At 37.9% G+C, this 19,120-nt stretch overlaps 1 protein-coding gene across 2 annotated transcripts in view; it reads left to right on the plus strand.

Annotated features, from left to right (window-relative positions):
- The first annotated feature begins 185 nt into the window (after positions 1-185).
- The window catches only part of Gp210 (nucleoporin 210), a 25,618-nt gene continuing 6,683 nt past the window's right edge, over positions 186-19,120 (plus strand). Inside the window, exons 1-13 of one of the 2 annotated variants that reach the window (XM_022082903.2) lie at positions 186-797; positions 2,729-3,003; positions 3,837-4,057; positions 5,022-5,162; positions 5,529-5,830; positions 6,303-6,590; positions 7,654-10,453; positions 11,966-12,325; positions 12,938-13,153; positions 14,035-14,290; positions 16,314-16,543; positions 17,252-17,422; positions 18,279-18,438. In XM_022082903.2, coding sequence (XP_021938595.2) covers positions 631-797; positions 2,729-3,003; positions 3,837-4,057; positions 5,022-5,162; positions 5,529-5,830; positions 6,303-6,590; positions 7,654-10,453; positions 11,966-12,325; positions 12,938-13,153; positions 14,035-14,290; positions 16,314-16,543; positions 17,252-17,422; positions 18,279-18,438 — 5,587 coding nt within the window. In that variant the 5' untranslated portion in view covers positions 186-630. The remainder of the gene's footprint in view (positions 798-2,728; positions 3,004-3,836; positions 4,058-5,021; positions 5,163-5,528; positions 5,831-6,302; positions 6,591-7,653; positions 10,454-11,965; positions 12,326-12,937; positions 13,154-14,034; positions 14,291-16,313; positions 16,544-17,251; positions 17,423-18,278; positions 18,439-19,120) is intronic. The other variant, XM_022082902.2, reaches the window with a different exon arrangement.

Raw genomic sequence — 19,120 nt, forward strand, 5'->3', positions numbered from 1 at the left:
AAATGTTTCTCCATATTTAGTTAAAAAAAGTTTTTCGTATAAACAACACGCCCCTACCCCCAGAAAACCACTCGAGCCCCCCAGAGGGGGTCGCCCCACACTTTGGGAACCTCTGCCATAGAGTGATAGATTGTTTATTTATTATTAGATATAAAGTTTTCAAATAGTACTGAACACAGAAACCCTGGGACTGAATTTTGTCCAGTGGGTAGCATAGACAACATGGAAGCATTCGTTTGTATCCATGGACTACGTGTATCTTGAACAAACCGGGTTAATATAGTTACGTGCTAGATGCATGACAGTTTAAAAAATTGAAAATGCAGCCAACATCGCATCTGAAAGATAAATTAATAAAAATGTCCCTAAGTTTAATATAAACTAATGCTAATATAATTTTTTCCTGCAAAATTTTTGCAACTGATAAAATATACCGGATATATACCCATTTTTGTTCAAAAGGCTAAGTAGATATATGCCATTAATTTACAAACGACCTGGGACACGATATTGTGTTACTTTTCGTATATTATCATTTACGTTAGATGACTTGTAGCATGAGTCAATTTACATTAAAATCAGGTTTCGTATCGATGTTGCTGTAAATTCCGTGGTGCTTATAGTCAAGTTATGGCGGGCAGTTGGAAACTTTTTGAAATAGTTATTTTAATTTTGGTTATTTTTGAAGTACATGCTCAAAATTCGAAATTAAATGTCCCGAGGGTACTTTTGCCATTATTTAAAGAGTTCTGTACGAATTTTACTTTGGACGTAACTGGTGCAGGATGTTATAAATGGTGAGTGGAGGAATGTTAAAAGGTTATGTAGCACCTTTCAACGTTATATACAACTTGAATGTATGGTAATGTATTTAGTCTTGTGACGTATTTAGTTATTGGCTATAGAATTTAAATTAGAATGTACTTACATTCCATAGATCCTTCATAGTACAAGCCAAGGATGTGTAACATCATTGTATGAATATGAACATTATAATAAAAATAAACAACTATACTTCCATACTTATTACAGCCATTTACATAACTATTTACAATATTTAATAATTGTCAATTGAAGTAAATTCTTCTGTAAAGTATAAGGAGAAGATAAAAGATAATCTTTCAATGCTGGCATAAAAACTTTTACATCAAGACTGAAATTTTTAATGCCATCTCAAAGAGTGTTGAATAATTTCATCTCTGCATACTAAGGTCCTGTCTGATAACTAGTGAGGTTAGTGCCTAGCTGATGGAGATGATGCTTTTGTTTTGTATTTATGCTGAGAATGTCAGAGTTTGGTTGGAACGTCTCTATGTTGTCCACAATAAAAGACAGTAATTAAAGCAGGAACTCAGTATGTCAAATTTCTTAAATAGTTCTCTGCAAGATACTCTTCTTCTAACACCTGCCATTATTCTAATGATTTTTTTGGATGATACTCCCTTGCTGTGTGTTGGATTTCCCCAGAAGATAACTCTGTATTACTAGACAGAATAGAAATAAGCAAAGTAATATGATTTTATTTAAAGTGTCTGCTTTCAACAGTGGTTGTGACTGCCCTCATGGCAAAGCACACTGAAGTTAGTTTGGGGATATTGTATTCAGTGTGGTTGGCTGTCTTCTAGGTTGTTGTGCCGTGTACTCTGATAGAAGTTTACCATTGTTTTAGAGGTCTTTGCTGCCTCCATTATCAGGGCAGTGAGTCATCACCCTGATGATGGACGCAGCAAAGACCTCTGAGACGTCGGTAAACTTCTACCAGACTACACAGTGCAACAACCCAGAAGACAGACATTTTCAGACTCACGACTGTGAAAACCTCAAATCCTACATAGTCAGTATGCTTTTACCAGTTTAAATTATTACCAGTTGTAAACCAAGGAACTTAGTTGTTAATACTCTTTAAGTTGTTTTATCATATAAGAAACTTGAGTATTTTTAAAACCCTTACACCCAGCTGACTTAGTTGATTTACACAGTACTTCACAAATCATGAACTCATTTGAGATCACAATAGGCATTTTTCTAATTAACTCCATATTACTTGGTCCTTCTTGAAAAGCTTATAGTCACTCAGCTAGTCAAGATTTTTCTACAACCCAAAAGTTCATTACCATGTTTGCAAGAGTCCAGTACTGAAACCTCCCTGAGCCACCTCACACCCTGTTTCTTTAAGATTTATTTTAATATTATTCTCCTATATAATGCTGTATAACCTTCATGTGCCAAACGCTGAACTGTGTAAATATCAATAAGGAGTTTATTATACTGGAATTAAGCTATTCAGTAATCCCCCACTGTAAAAGGTATTAATGATGGGGGGAGGGGGGTTGAGAAGTTTAAGCCAGTACCAAGAGAATATATCCTCTGTCTCTCCTTCTGCTCCATAGAAGAATTTACCTCAACCAAAAATTCTCAGCTGTTGTAAATACATGTAAGTGATAGTGGTTATGCTTTCTAGTGTAATTTTTTTGGTAACACTGTAGTTGACTGCAAATTACTGTCACAACTATGGAATTTATATTTGTATTAGAAACAAGTATTGTATTTGTGCTATGACATGTTCTACAGCCTTGGCTTGGGGTTTTTGATGATCTATAGAATGTAAGTAAATTCTGTTCTATTCCAGGTTTTCCATGTGATCTCTTACCTTCAGGACTGGCATCTCACATGCCTGGCCCGTACAGTCTTGTTTTATTGTTGCAAGTATGTATACCTCTTTTTCCAGGAGCACTTCCCGAAATGACTTGATTCGGTTAATACAACCTGAGAATGTGGACATTGCCAGTGATTGTTCATCTAGTGTTATTGTCTCTGCTATTTCAAAAGAACGAACACGAAACACAGCAATTGTATTTGCAGAAGATAAACGTTCCGGACTTATTTTGAGATGTGATGTGATTGTCGATGCCATCAGTTCCCTTAATCTTGTAACGATCACAAGGGAGCTGTATATGGAAGAAGCACCAGAAGCATTTGAAGTCAGAGCTTATAATGACCAAGGTACATTGAAAGTCCTAGAAATTAACTTTTTAATGTAGTTAATTTTCTGTTTTAACATTTATTTACTTTGTAAATGATCCATATTATAAACTCTTATGATGCTTTCCAGTTGTCTTGTTTTTATTTTAAAGTTTCCATTTAGAGTTTTTAAGATCCTTCTGTCAGCTGTTTTTATACAAATGTTGAGGTAAGGGACTCCAGCACATTTTATACAGTGGGCAGATTCCAGGAAGGTTGAAGCATTATGTACAACAAAAGTTTTAGGACATTGAAGTTTAGGCTCTTACATTGAGCTGTTCGAGTGATGCTTTCTGTACCACCATGTTAGTAATGTTTCAAATGTCTTGGTCCTGGTTCTAGGGTAACTGTTTGGGGTGGTGGTAGATGTTCTTCATTATGAGACAGATTTTCTTCTCATAAATTAGTCTAGGAATTAATTTTAGGCATATGTGAAAGTGGCAGCCTTTCTCAGCTGTGATAGGGAGAACAAATTAGAATTTAAGCTGGAGACCATTTTGAATGTCATGTCTTTTCTTTGGGTGCCTGAGTGCAGCTCTTTATCTGTAATAGCAATTTAAATGTTCATTTCTGTCACAAGAATATATCACAGGCTGGAGATAATAAAGAATAAACTATGAGCTAATGCTGGTAAGTCACCTGCACACATTTATTACCTAGGAAATCATCATTTCTTTGAAGTCGTCATGTTTCTAAATGCGTGTGCCTGAAAGGTTTAGGCTACATATTACTTACCAATTATCTTCTGGGTTGTTGCATCATGCAGTCATCACATCTTACACACATTACTTAATTGTGCCCATGTTTGATTTCAGGTAATGAGTTTTCAACTCTTGAAGGAGTTGAATTCCACTGGAGTCTTACTGACTGGAACTTCCATCAAGAGAGCAGCATCAGCAATGGTTGTGGTGTTCTTCGACTCATTACATTTAGGGATTCCCCATATGAGACCCCAGCCACAATACAAGCATTTGACAACATTGGGAAGTATGGCCACATTGTCCTGTTGGAGGGAATCAAGACAGGTGCTGCCAAGGTCAGTATTTCCCTCTCATATGGGAAATGTCAAGGATGTTCATTTGTCTTTGGATTATGAGCTTTTGTTGTCTTGAGAAGAAAATAAACTGCAGGAGGGTAGACAAAATTGTGTAAGAGGATCTTTATAATTTGTACTCTCAATTAAATGTTGTTGTTGGTGTTTTTCTTCTTCTTCTATGGTGCAATAGCCTGAAGTCGAGCCTTGGCCTCCACCCATGTGTGAGGTTTCTTTTGTCTTTGAAGTGTGCATTTATGAGTAGTGAGTGACAGGCCCACTGCCTCTGCACAATTTCTGCTCAATCCTGATTTGTCTGCTAGAGCCATCTAGTAGTGAATCAGGAGAGACTTGGGTGAAAAACGGCCCCTGAATTTTGCTTACAAAACATCTTGTTCATGCTGTTAAGGTTCTTTTACATGCTGTACATCTACGTCTTGGGACCACCGGCTTTACTTCCCCTTTGAATGAACTTGTGCTAAGGATTTTTATCACACTTAAAAATCCATCGACCTCAGCCAGGTTTGATCCCGCTAACCTTGGGTCCTGTGGTGAGCACACTAACTGCTAGTCCACCGAGGGCGATATCAAATTTTGTTACTGCAATCAAATCAAAGAGGATGTCAAGGGCAGGACATGTAGCATGAAGTGGAGATGCAAGAAATGCATACAACATTTTGGTCATTAAACATGAGAAGACCATTTGGAAATCCTAGACTTAAATGAGAAGATACTGTTGAAAGGGTTTAAAAAGAAATAGGTGAGGGTGTGAACTGGATTCATTTGGCTCAGGATAGAGATCATTGGTAGTCCTTGTGAACATGTGAATGGGCAATTTCTTGACCACCTGAGTGGCCTGTAACTTCTCAAGTATGTGACTCACCTTTTCTGGTTTTCATTTTTGTCTTTCTTGTCTCTCTTTCTCTGGTGATAAGCACAAATGAATATTGATGTGTGTCATTTGCAGGTGTCTGTGAGGCTGCCCCATTCAGAGTACCTGCATGTCCCTGCCATTGAGGTGCAGCTTATGGTAGTAGCTAATATAATAATTGATCCAGCTGACATCTATTTGCTGAAAGGAGATTCAGTGCAGTATCGTATTCTGCAAGTGAGTTTTGGTTCTGTGTTTACTGTGAGTTAGTAATAACAGCTGTCTCAGAGATTGCATTTTGATGTTTTTTTTATATTTATTAAATATAATCATGAACTGTACTTTGTCCAGTGAGGGCATACATTTTGGTTTGTATATTCAATATTAGAGTGATGAAATTGCTTTTGTTCCCATTGCCTTGTCATGAAGTTGTAAGTAGTTGGCTTTATTCACCCATGGTACTGATTAGGTGGGAAGCCAGGTATGTCCCAAAATCTGTTGTTATGAAAAGAAAAATTCCGTAACAGGTAAAAAATTTCAGTTACCCAGTCACGTCTCTGAATCGGCATAAAATTTAAAATTGTTTCCTTTGCTGTCATTAAGGTGCATCATGGCCACCTGGAGGAGATATTGCTGCCTTCACAGCAGTACTTCCTGGAACTTCAGGATCCTGGTCTTGCTGTGCTGAATGACAGCACAGCTGTTGTGACAGCACTGAAGAAAGGAAAAACTAGAGTCTTGCTGCATGACCGTAATGTGGATGAGAAGGATGCTGGAATTCATATCCCAAGTGCTACTATCACTGTCAATGACCCCTGCTACCTCACCTTGGCCATCCTGCCCCATCAAAATTGGAATCTTATGGTTGATGAACACTATGAAATAACAGTGGAAGTGTATGACAGGTATGAATATTTATAGCATTCTAAATGCAGCTTTGATTTTGTTTTCTGTAATATATATTTATTCCACTTTTCCTTTCATTGTTACTTAGCATTGTCCAAAGTACAAAACATGCTTGTACCATGGAAGACTGATGCTTGAGACTTACATTTAGGAGGTCCCTGGTTTGACTGTCTGACACAGAATCAGTTATCGGGGATAGTTTTCCTTAGTCCTTCAGACTTGATCACTGTTTCTGTCATCAGGGTTATGATGGTGACAGTAAGCTCCTCAGAAATGTCAGTCAGTATCTGCCAGACTACTTGGTGCAACATCCCAGAAGACAAACATTTTCATGCTCGTTGCTGTGAGAACCTGAAATATCAAAATATTTTCATGTGTCCAAGCAACTTCTTCTTTTGTTAATGGTGTGACCATGTGAAGTGCTTTCTGACAATAAATTGGAGGGACTTAAAACAATTATTTTGATTCCAGTGATGACCACAAGTTCCATGTTGGGGATGGAGTGCAGGTGTCAGCCTTGATCCCAGAGCAGTATTTTCATGTTGAGTACAGCACAGCCAACAACACACACCATTATGGCTGGCCAGTGGAAGCAGGAGCAGCACAAGTCAATGCCACTTTGGAAGGAGTGAGGGATTTTTCTGGTATCCTGCATCCATCTCCAACAATCTCTGCAGTTGCTGATATGTTGATCTATAATAGAATTTTTATACACCCATCTGAGGTTGCACTGCCTTGGGATCCCAGCATACAACATAAGTAAGTATGGACCTGACCATGGTGCCTAAAAGGCCAAAGTCTGAGGGCAGTACCCTAGTTAGAGGGGTTAACCATTCCCAAAGATCTGGGGTCTGTATGAGACCTGGGATCTCTAGGAAGGCCTTGATTGTGGCTACCAGTAAGCCGAGACGACATCTATGAAATCCTGCTATGTAGGATACTGTACTTTTTGTGAGGTACAGTGTTGCTTGTAGATTAAGTGAATGAACAAAAGATCAGAAATGGTCATGGGTAGGTTAGGTGCGCACCCCATTTACATGCATGCACACACACATCTCCATTATAAAGATTAACTGGCTAATGCTGTTTAGGGAACTAATCGGTTTACTCTGAGAATCACATAAGAGCTGTAAATACAATGTGGGCAAAATTCAGAGTTGTAGTTGAAACAGGTGGTACATGCAGTTACCACTGGGTTCTGAAGTTTTAATTAGCCAAATAATACTAGGTATGAAGGCAAAGTTTCATCTGTATTAGCACTAGGGCATGCAGGTAAAGCATGCCTTAGCTCTAGATGGAGATGCACCATCTGCTTCTCCCATTGCCTTACTCCTGGGGAAAGAGCCTGAAGTAGGCTGGGTGTACCTTAGAGCCAGGTGGGTGTGGCTGTGCAGACGAAAGTCCAGTGTTATCAGCAAGGTAGTATCCTTGTAATTAAACATAACTGTGAAAAACAAAGACAAATATGACAAGAAGAAAATATTTCTTGGTCATGACAGATGTGTTTGATTTTTCCAACTGCATTGATTGTTTGTGACTGTTATAAACATACACAAACAATTCTAATCAAAACTCAAATTTAAGTTACATTTGGTAGTGGTATCAGTATTTCTTCCAAACCAAATTTCAGGTTATTCTACCATGACTGAAGGATTTTGAATTAGGGTGTGCCATTTCCTCCACTACAGATATTACTCGTGATTTGGTTGTGACAATGGGTTGCACAGTGTGAAGTTAAGGTTGAGGTAGCAGAACTGTCCAGTGGGAATTTGATAATGTTTATTATGCACCATAAATTACTTTATCGTATTTCATTTTACAGACTTGAAGTGGCTTTAAATGCATCTGGTGGTGATGGGAGCTTCACTTGGAAAAGCTACAACACATCTGTTGCCATGGTGACACAGACTGGTATTGTGAAAACACAGACACTGGGTCAAGTGAAGATATCTGCTGCAATGACCCGCAATCTCCACAATCAAGACATGGCCACTATCCATGTCTTACCAGCAAGCCATTTAGAAATAGTGGAGTATATGCTGGAGGCTGAGATAGGAACTGCTATATATCTACATGTGGCATTGTTTGCAGATTGGCCTAACACGTCACACCCTGCCAACACCAGGATTCCATTTACTCATTGTGATGACCTTCCTTTGATAGTCAAAGCCTGGAATGATAATTTCCAGAATTCATCGTTGAAAATTACACCTGTTGGCATTTCTTGCACCACAGTTGCCATTATTGGTCATGCTGTTGGGACTTCAAAAGTGTCTGTGTCCTATATTTTCAACGGCCACACCATGGCAGACAGCATTGTTATTGGAGCTTACAGACCACTCACAGTAATGTATCCTGTCTCAGGAGAAACTGTTCTGGCAATTGGAACTTCAAGAGAAGTAATGTTTTCTGGAGGTCCATATCCATGGATTGGTCGGTCCTCTGAGCATGTGCACCAATTAATGATACAGGGAGAAGAACAGATTGTTGAAATAACAGAGTTAGATGAAAAGACAGTCGATTCCCCTGATGTGTACACATATAGAATTTTGTGCAGACAGCTGGGAAAAGTTGATGTGACTTTGCATGTCACAAATATGCCATCATTAGGACATAGCAAGAGCTCTGTAGCCATGGCCACTATCAAGGTTCGATGTGCTAAGCCTCATTATGTCAGTTTGACCTCTGAACTCAAAATGCCTGATAGCTCTTCCTGTCCCTTGAATCTGAATTCAGAGAAGCTGGTGACTCAGAACTACAAGCAGGTGGAACTACTTGTGATGGTGAAGGATGAGCATGGTTGTGTGTTCGATAACATAACGAGTTTGTACTTTGATTGGAAGGTGTCTCACCCCTCTCTTGCAACTGTATGGGAAAAAGGGACAGTTCTTGCAGAGGATATTCAAGAGAAAGACATTACTTTACCACATAAATATTATCAAATACTGAAACCAAAATCAAAAACTGGAATGACGGAAGTGACTGTAGCAGTTGTTGCTTATCAAACTCACATGCTGGCCCACATGGATATATTGCCTGAAGACCCACCTTTTGGCATTGCCAATGAGAGAGGTTACATTGTGACACCAGAAATTAAGGCTTCTTTGAGTTTGACACTTGTGAATGACACTATCATAACTCCAAATCATACATCAGTTTTTAATCATCCTCGGAACAGAGTGAATCTTCAGGTGAACCAGGGCTCAGGCTATTATGAATTTGTGCTTAGTTCAGAGGAAATAGCAGATGTCATTTATTTGGAAAGTACGAGAGTTCTGGAAGTGATTCCAAAAGTTGATGGTTTGCTGAAGCTTGCACTTGTTGATCTGTGTTTGGTGTCCAAACCTGCCATTGCTGAAATTCAAGTTCTGGGTGTGGGCAATATCAAAGTGGAAGTTGCAGAAAGGGTAGAACGAGGGCAGTATGTTTCTGCTATAGTTCACTTGTATGATACCATGGAAAACCTGCTTCCTGTCCCAAGTGCAGAATTCTTAGATTTGAGACCTGTAACAGACTCTGGGATCATAGGTGTAAAGTTACATCAACAAGATAAAAAGTCACTGTTGTCCTTGGGAGAGATACGATACCTAGTGACAGGATTGGAACTTGGTGAAACAGGTTTGAAGTTTATAAGTGGTAGAGGAAAGAGAGAGATCCAGAGTCAGCGTGTGTTTGTTCAAGTTTTTCCACCTCTGCGGCTGTTTCCGCGCAACATGACATTGACTGTGTGGTCAAAGTTACAGATCACAAGTCATGGTGGGCCTCGGTCAGATGCAAATGTTGAATACTCTGTTGCTTCTGCTGATATAGTGAGTATAAGCACTTCAGGAGTGGTGACAGGTGATAAACTGGGTGCTACAGTGATAACTGGCAAAGCTGTGGGTGTGAACAAGGTCACTGGACAGAGAGTTGTATATTCCCAGGACTCAATTAATGTGCACGTGATTGAGATACAAGGAATTAAGGTTTATACACCTTTAACGAGGCTGAAAACTGGAAGCACCATGCCAGTATGGGCACAAGGCATACCTGATGTGTTGTCTCCAATAATCATTGGATCCATGGATCCACCTTTAAGGTTTTCTTGGAGTGTGACTGCAAGGGAGGTTGGAGTGGTGCAACATGTGTTTGAAGATTTTGGTCTTGTTATACCGCAGGAAGATATGGTGTCAATGCGGTTCTCTGCCATGACTGCTGGTCGCACCTTACTTCGAATGGACGTGTATCTTCCACCAGAAATGGGTGGCAGAGTGGATATACCAGAATTTCAAGACTCTTTGGAGATTGAAGTATTTGAAGAGCTCTTCTTGATACACCCACCATATCCATTATCTCAGCAATCTCCACTCCTTGTCTTGGCTCCAAATTCAGAAGTGCAGTTGAAAACAAACAGAGATGGTTTGGCTCAGCAAGTTACGTATAGTTTAGGGGGAAAAATTTTGACAACAGGACACAGTTCTGACAATGAAACTGTGAGTAAAGCATTGATGGAATCTGACCAGTTCTTGACAGTGGAACCAACAGGCCTTGTGAGGTCACACAGCCGACTAGGAAGATCTGTGATTATGGTGGTATCAAAAGAAGACTTTGGCATTAAACAGATCCTCAGTGTCAGTGTAGAGGTGAGTGTCCTGGGTGCAGTGAATTTAGACAGTACTGAGTAACACCTGAACTTTGAGGTAATGATGGTTTCACATTAAATGGGTAGAACTTGATGGGGATTCTATATGTTAGGTTCTGGAATAGATCCAAATGTGTAGATGCAAGATTTTTCCTGTGGTCCTTTCACATCACTTGATTTGCTTTAAAAAACATAAATTTATGTGTTGGATCATGGCATTCTCTTGTGTAATATAGGATATACTTTATTAATGTATTATCTTTCTTATGCACAACATAGATTTTATCTATTTAACAAGTTACAGGTTTACATTATTAAAGTAATGAAGTTAATTACTAATGGGCAGTGTATTTTGGCATGGTGATGCGATTTATGGACTGAATTATTGGATGCTGGGGGTAGTGCAGTGTTTAAGAGTTTCAATGACAGGTGAAGGTAAAGCTGTACTGGTGCATCACTGACAGTCCATAAAAAAATCCTATATAATTTTTTGTAGTGCCTTAGACTCAATATAACTGTCATAACATAATCAGATGTGAACAAATTTAATATTTCTAATTCAGGTATTTACTAAACATAACTCTGTTACTGGTTAAATAAAAATTGTTATTGTGCATAAGATGGTTATATTTGTATAGAATTTCCTAGGTACATTTTTATGTATTTGGATGTATTACATAAAGTGAACACACAAGCCCAAGATCATATCTGTCTGCGTGTCCCTCTGCAGATTTTGTATGTGAAGCTACTGATCTCAATTAAATCTGGTTTGATCTTTATTGAGAGTTGTTAGGAAAGTTTACTGTTGCTTTGAATTGGTCTTGGCCTAGGCACATTCTTTGCATGAAACTGAAATGGAACTTCATTGGTTTCCTCTAAAATCGATATCATTAAGATCTACAACTTTTATTTTGATTCCTTGAGTGAGAAGTGTACACATGTTAATGGAACATTTAGAACAATGGGGACCTCAAAAATGGAGACTAGTAACTTTTCCAAGATGCTGCCAAACAAGAACACTGCAAGATCATCCAGAAATGATACAAATCTCAACATAATTCAAGACTTGGATAATTTGGGTAATCTTGAGACAATATTATTGTGACTTTCTTTCTGGTTGGTAGATGGGGACACCCATAGATGAGATCATTACCATGCATTGACATTTTCACCAGGTCAGACATCTTATGACAAAACTCCCTCTGTTCTTTGTCTTTCCTAACTTGAGGTATTCACCATTGTTCTTGCTCTCCTTAATGGTAGTTGATTCAACATGTTCTGGATTCAGGTTTTATCCCCTGTTGTAATTTATTACTGCTTCATTTGAACTTCATTTCTGCTGTTTTTAATGTGTTTACATTTATCTTAAATCATGTCTTTGTTTTTGTTCCACATGCCACAGTAGGCAAGTAATATGTGTTATAAATGGGAACAAACAGAGGCAACAGAAGTCAATATAGGGTCTCTGAAATTATATAGAATGGTAAAGGATGTGTATGTTTATTTTGGACAGGTTAAAGAAGTTCTGTACATAATGTTGACAGCCCACAAGATAGTGCATGTGGAGGATGAAGAGTCACTAGAATTTATACCACGAGGCTTTGAAATACAGTTTACTGTGAGTTACCATGACAGCTCTGGTTCTCCCTTCACTGCCACAAAGTCCAGTATCAAACTGAGAACAAACAGGTTTGATCTCGCCCAGGTGAGGAGTGCAGAAGCCAAGAACTCACTCATCGCAAACCTCGTGGATGAAGGACACACCTTGTTAAAAGTTTGGGATGCTCAGACTCCACAGCAGGCAGCGGACTATGTAAAGTTTAACGTGAGAGACGTCATATTTCCTAAAAAGGCAAAGGATTTACTACATATTGTGAGTGGACTTTAATTATGGTTTTCATGGGACAAGAAAGACTGAAGACAGTAATGCTTGAATTGTGTTTGTAATTTTTTGATGTACAAATTTGGCACCATTTTCTTTAAAATCTTACCATAATTCAGGGAATAAGAGAAGTTGAAATAAGGATGCATATTTTATTTTAATGTAAGTTGCTAACTTTCTGTTAGTTTTTGGCAAGTGCCTTAAAGAATATTGAACACTGTCCTTGTGACATATAAATAGAGACACTTCATTTTATAAAATCAGTATTAAATATTATTTAAATTCAAAATATAAACATTCTCTTAAGAAGAGAGGTACAAGGAGAAATCAGTACTAAACTACTTAAGCAGTTGATACAGTGTCAGTAACCTGTAGAATATTTAACTAACACCATGACTTTGTTACAGAACATTTCTTTCATCAGTGAATGTTACAGAAATATGTAAAGCAGTAATCCAGTCCATTATACAAAGTAACAAATATGTCCAAATTTATATAGATATTTTTGATGTTGTTATTATTCTCTAAATTTGAGCTGTTTTCTCATACTTGATATGTAGAAGAAATGTATGTCTAATTGCTGTATGCCTTGTTTTATGACAGCGAAGCTTGACAGTTGGCGATATTGTTTGCTTCTCCATTCCACTGTCATCTCTTGATGGAGTGCATGGGATGTGGGAAACAGATAATGAAAATGTTCTGACTTTGGACCCAGTGTTGGGCACTGGTAAAGTACAAGGAGTCGGGAGTGTGGTTGTGAAGCATCGTTTGGGATCTGTCCATACTTTGGTCAATTTGGAGACCCTTCCAATGAACTTGGTAAGCTGCACTGCCTATTGTCCCACAAAATGGCCTTGTTTCTATTAATCTGTGAAATGTAAAATTTCCCTTGTGCCCAAGAACAGTGTAAAGGAAGAGAGGAGAAAAAGCGTATTTACAGTTTTGTTATAATAATTGAGGTTTAGCATTGCAAAAGATTACAAACTCTGTGTCATGTGTTTCTACACTAAATACCAGCTTTATGTAATATTATTAGAGTATATTACATGAAGGAGGGTGAGATGGATGGTATGTATGATGTAATGTTTCCTTTGTGTCATTCTGTACCTTCCTACCTTTCCTTTGTATCACCCTGTTCTAAATCTTACCAATTTCCCATCAGACTGCACCTTGGTCTTCTCCAGTTTTGTTATACAGGGACCAGTGTGAGTCATGAGTTATGTCTGCCCGGTGATCGGACACTTAACGTCTCTCTCTCTCTCTTTTTTCATTACTAAATTGGGTGGGTCTTTTCCTGTTTTAGAAAGTAGGATGGAGAGCTGACACAGGTTCGTGGGACTGCTTAGCGATCCGTTGTTCTTTTCTGTGTGTTACTAGTCTGTATCTTAATATATGTGTATACATTTGTTTAAATTGTAATCTGTAAATAAATAATATTCTTATATAGGGTTGTGGGGCTGTGTGTGTTTCAGTGGTAGGATTTTGTTAATAAAGTCATAAATTTTTGGGTTCCATAACAGGGAAGCTCTCAAGCAGCTGACTTGACTATATCAGATTTTCAAGAAGTGACTATAGTACATTGTTTTTAAAATTAATTTAAACCAGGCTTTCCTAGATCTGGTCCTGTCCACACTACTTGCTGTTCCTTTCGCCTTGAGATGTTATAAATTACATTGCTGTATGTCTCTCGTTGCTTACAGATAACATTCCTGGAGCCCTCAAACAAGACATTGATCAATACTGATCTGAATCATGAGTTCCGTGTGCCAATTGTTTTGGGCAATGTGAAGGACAAAGATAAGATTGGCAATCTCATAACTAGAAATGGAACATGTCCTGTTAAGTACCATGCTACATCTTTTCCTTTCATGTGTGAATTGCGTTTTGACACTCCAGTGGCAGAAGTTGACATCCAGGATGTGTTTGCTGTTCATCAGGATTTTGATACACATACTGGTTAGTATATTCAACAAGATTAGTGGTATTGCAAGGGAAACTTTGTCCGATTGTTAACTCCTAATTTGTCTTTCACTTTCTCCCTTCCTCTCTCTTTTGTCTTCATTTCCTTTTCTATCCTTTGTGACAGTAGGGGTGCTGGTGGCTTATGTAATTCATCTGGCTACAGAACAAGTTTATCTAAAAGACAAATAGCACCCTAAAGGCAGCTGTTTGGGTGCCACCAGAGTTCTGAGTAATCTGGGGAAGATACCAGAAACCCCAAACCATTGACCTAAAAGACAAATATACTTAGCTGGTTCAGAGAAGGCATAGGTTCTCACTACCAGATCTCATTAAAACCATTCATGGACTATTAGTAACAAATGACAACTTTAATAGATACATTAAGGTGAAATATAAAGGAATTACAAGTTAATAAAAAAATTAGAAAAAACATAGTGACAGATTAATCAAACAGATATGAGCAGGCACCAGGCAGAGACTTGGCATAATGAATGAATATATCCATATATTTGGCATATTCTAGCTGTTTTTACATTCATGTGTGTTTTATAATGTTATGTCACCTTTAACAATTTATAGTATTTGTGCCTGTTTAAATGTTTATATAACTAATATTATTATAATTTTTCATGCCATAGGAGCATTATTGCATCATAAAGGAGAGGGAGATGGTAGTTACAAATTGAGTTCATAACATACCAACAGTTGTGCATAACAGTTCTGTTATATTGGGTCTTTCAGGCAACAAAAATGATTTTTGTATACTCCACTGAGGTATTGTTTATTTCACTGAGCACCTTTTATCATTGGCATCCCTGTAATATTGTATGGTATAAAGAATTCTCGGAGAGGAATGGTGTGCAGGGGCCTGAGGGTTCATATTTTTTTGTGTTGTAGTTATTTTAATTAATATGCCAACAATCAAGCTGAGTACTTGTACTTTATTAAAACAATGGATCAGAGATAATGCAGAACGTAGTACAAAGAGTAAAGCTGTATTTAGTCAACAGTGCCAGAAACAAATCCTGTGTGTGAGAGAAGAGTTTGAACTGATGCAACATTCAAATGCAAGTGCACATGTAGCAGCAAGAAAATTATTGGTACCTCAAAGACAAACAATAACAACACAAAAACTGCAATTTTCTTACAAAGGCAGTGGTTTTTTGTGTGTGAACTTAGTGAAGCAATGATTGCTGCAAACATCCTGTGGAATAAAGTGAATAATGTATATGGGATTTGAGGTTTTCACGGTGGTGAGTCTGAAGATGGCTGTCTTCTGGGTTGTTGCGCCGTGTAGTCTGGTAAACGCGTACCGATGTTTCAGAGGTCTTTACTGCCTCCATTATTATCCATATGATGGAGGCAGTAAGGATCTCTGAACGTCAGTAAACTTCTATCAGACTACATGGCACAACATCCCAGAAGACAGCCATCTTCTTAATAATACATATTTCCAAATTTTCTGTAGATTGTAAATTTAATATTTTACAAGAATTGACTCTAAGAGAAACCTGTATGGATGAATGTTATCATTATGTAATGTTCTACAAGGAAATTCCAGGATGGAAAGCTGTCATTGCTATGAGAAAATATTTGCAGGGAGAGTGCTCAGATCTTCCAGAGCAGATACTGCTGAATCTTGCAGCCTTGTTTAAATACTGTTCTGGTACATCTATGAATAGTGGAAGGTCTGTGTATATGGACATTTCCTGACACACTGGTTTCACAAACTTAATTCAGAAAATATATATTAAAAAACTGTAACATACAGCAAGGCAAATTACAAATGGAAAGAAGGGTGAAGGTGAAAACCTGGGGATCAGTCAGCAACATAGCATGTTTATGTAGTTATTAGTGTATGGATGACTACATGTTTTGTAGATTTTTAGTGCATAAAAATCCTGTGTCTAATGATAAGTTTTGGTAAAGTATTTGTTATTTTAGTGTGTTATACAACTTTATGAAGGATCTGTTTCGCTTGGTTGGCAAAAGAGTAATGGGAATTAATTTTTTTCAGGTACATATGGATGCGTGATAATATCTTCAGGAGTTCCAACATTTAATAAAAGTGTGTTGCACACCAATTTTAGTCTGCAGGTTTTCAGTGGCTCCATGCTCTCAAAACCTTTAAAAATTCCTTTTTTGCCCACTGTGTATGTTCATGCCAAGCAAGTGAACTTGAGTGATGCCAGAATGTCAGCTTACATCACTGTCTCTGGCAGGCCTGGTGTTTTGAAACAGCTTAAAGTAAGTTGTAGCATATTTGCATTGAGTTGCTCTGTAACGCATTGGTATTAAAATTCTTCAGCCAGTCATTGTAACAAAGTTGATTTATTTGGAGACTGTCAGTTGTCAAGGGTATGTGAGATTTCAGGTTTTCATGGGGTAATGATGTGTGTTTTGGCACCGTGTTGACTGATCAATACATGCACCAAGGGTGTGTTTGCAAGATATTTTACAATTTGGCTCTTTTATCATATTTGGGCATTCAGCTGCTAACCCACTGATACTTTATTCTTTATTTTATTTTGTTTTTCCTGGCAGCAGTAGCCACAATTCAAACCTATACGCATACATCTCACTCACAGTCACAATCCTATGAAACCTTATTCTTACCTGATTCATGATGATGCATGTCCATCACATCATCCTCTTGATATATATTCATAATGTCTGCAGCAGTAATCATGATGATGAAACAGGAAATGAAATAGTGCATCATGGGATCACGATTAGAACTGCTGGTTCAGATTAGGTCCCGAGTTTGATTCTTGGCTCTACAGTTTCCCTGTTCTGACTGAGCAACTGTGTTAATATATTTTCCTCGATCTGTTATTTTGGTCATACTGGAATACTGACCCCAGGATAGGGTCATATTGTGTAAAAATGTCTGAATTTCTTTATTAGTGAAATGGTTACTAACTGCTGCAGTATTTAATATTTGGTTTTCATCAGGTTTCTCCACACAATAGGGAAGACTTTCTGACAGTGAGTGGACCAGAGATCATGGACACAACTGAAGTACATTACCAAGTGCAGCTTACAGAGAAGTACTGGAAGGAGGGAGATTTGACCATTCCATTATCTGTTATTGTGAAATCTGCAATAACATTCCAAAATATTGAGGTGCAGTATTTACCACCTTGTGTTGTCATGTACACTGTTTGCTTCTGTGCCTGCTATTTCTTCATGTCAGTGTTTGTATTTATTTGTCAAAATGTACAGAATTAGATGCACAGCTGTTGAAAGTTTAGAGATCAGCATTTTCATATCATCTGTTGGCAAGAACTTGAAATGACAATCATGTGACTGCCTTCATATTGCCTAGAATGGATGGCACCTTGCCATAGGAGTCAGATTCAGTATTCCATTCAAGGAAATGGTATCCATGACTGGCCAGATATGAGTGAGAACCCTTTTAGTTTCATAGTGCAGCAGACCAGCTATGGCAGAAATAAACTGAATGCTTCCCAACATTATTTTCTTCTCCTTTCTGATTGTCATGATCCATGCAATAACACTATTCCTAGATATTGGTGTTAAAACTTCTCCTCTTGTATGTCTGTTGACAAGTTTCAAAATGTGATGGCTAAGGATTGCATTAAGATGAGGTCCCATCCTGTCTGGATGGATTTTGATGTGTGTACACTGGAGTGTGAGGTCAAATTAATTTTGGTTAATATTCATCCATTGTAACTCCAGCTGTACTGGAAGCCCAAATGCACCTGTAAAGATTTTCTAAAAAAAAATTCATAACATATAGACCTCATTAATCACTATGGCTTTAACTTAGAACTTTTTTTAATGTGGTGATATTTAATTAACGTAACTTCTAACTATATAGTGTGACAAGCTTTCTACAGAAGTCTGTATCTGGAGTGAATGAACATGTGCTTTTACACACTTATTGGTAATATACCATGACTTCAAAAAGCTTTGTGAAACTATGGGTGGCATTTGAAAGCATGTTCTTTTATTACAGGTGCCAGTTAAGGTTCGCCTAGTTGGAGAATCTGCATGGAGCCAAGGTTCATGTATCATGTCAAAACTTGGTTTGCCTATCAGCGATACTGTTTACTATTATCGTCACACATTTACTATCATAGGATCACTTATCATCATCTTCCTCGTTACATCTTATGGTAATTTTACACTTTCTGTTGTTTAATGTTTTAAGGTATTTGATGTGGGAAGGTAGTATTGAAGTAGATGTCAGGCAAAGGTCATGAAAATGTGAACTGAACTGAAATAGTGCAGGACAATGAACCTGAACTATGGAGTTTTGAATAATATTGCAGTGTTCCTGACATTTTTTACCGATATCAGAACCAAGACATTAAGCTTTTCTCATATTTACATAACCTCTTGGTCTTGCAACCACCGACATATTAGGATTTGTTCTCTTCAAGCAGAAGTCCTACCTACTATTTGCTGTCCATGCATAACTCCCACCCATATGCTGCCCATAATTTTCTACAGGTGCATACATGTGAGAATAAATGTGTTGATTTGTATTGAAATTGCAGACACGTGCACAGATTTGAACAAACGTACATGTGTGTAAATCAAATTATGGGTGGGGGGTTCTGAATGCCACATTTGAATAACAGGTCTTCCATTGGCAAGTGTCACCAGTACCTGCTTTGTCGTGATATTAGTGATTTATGGTTGAGTCAATAGCCTGAGTAGATCATTATACAGGTGCATTACCATAAGACAGTTATGTTTCCTCCTCCCAGGACATATCACCATAATTTGGAATTACCCCATTTTTTATACAGATGACAGCACAAGTATTACTCCTGTTATATGGTGTATAGTTAA

Source organism: Zootermopsis nevadensis, unplaced genomic scaffold (assembly GCF_977971745.1).
Source record: "Zootermopsis nevadensis isolate Lab colony 2312 unplaced genomic scaffold, Znev_1.0 Znev_ptg000029l, whole genome shotgun sequence".
Taxonomy (NCBI): domain Eukaryota; kingdom Metazoa; phylum Arthropoda; class Insecta; order Blattodea; family Termopsidae; genus Zootermopsis; species Zootermopsis nevadensis.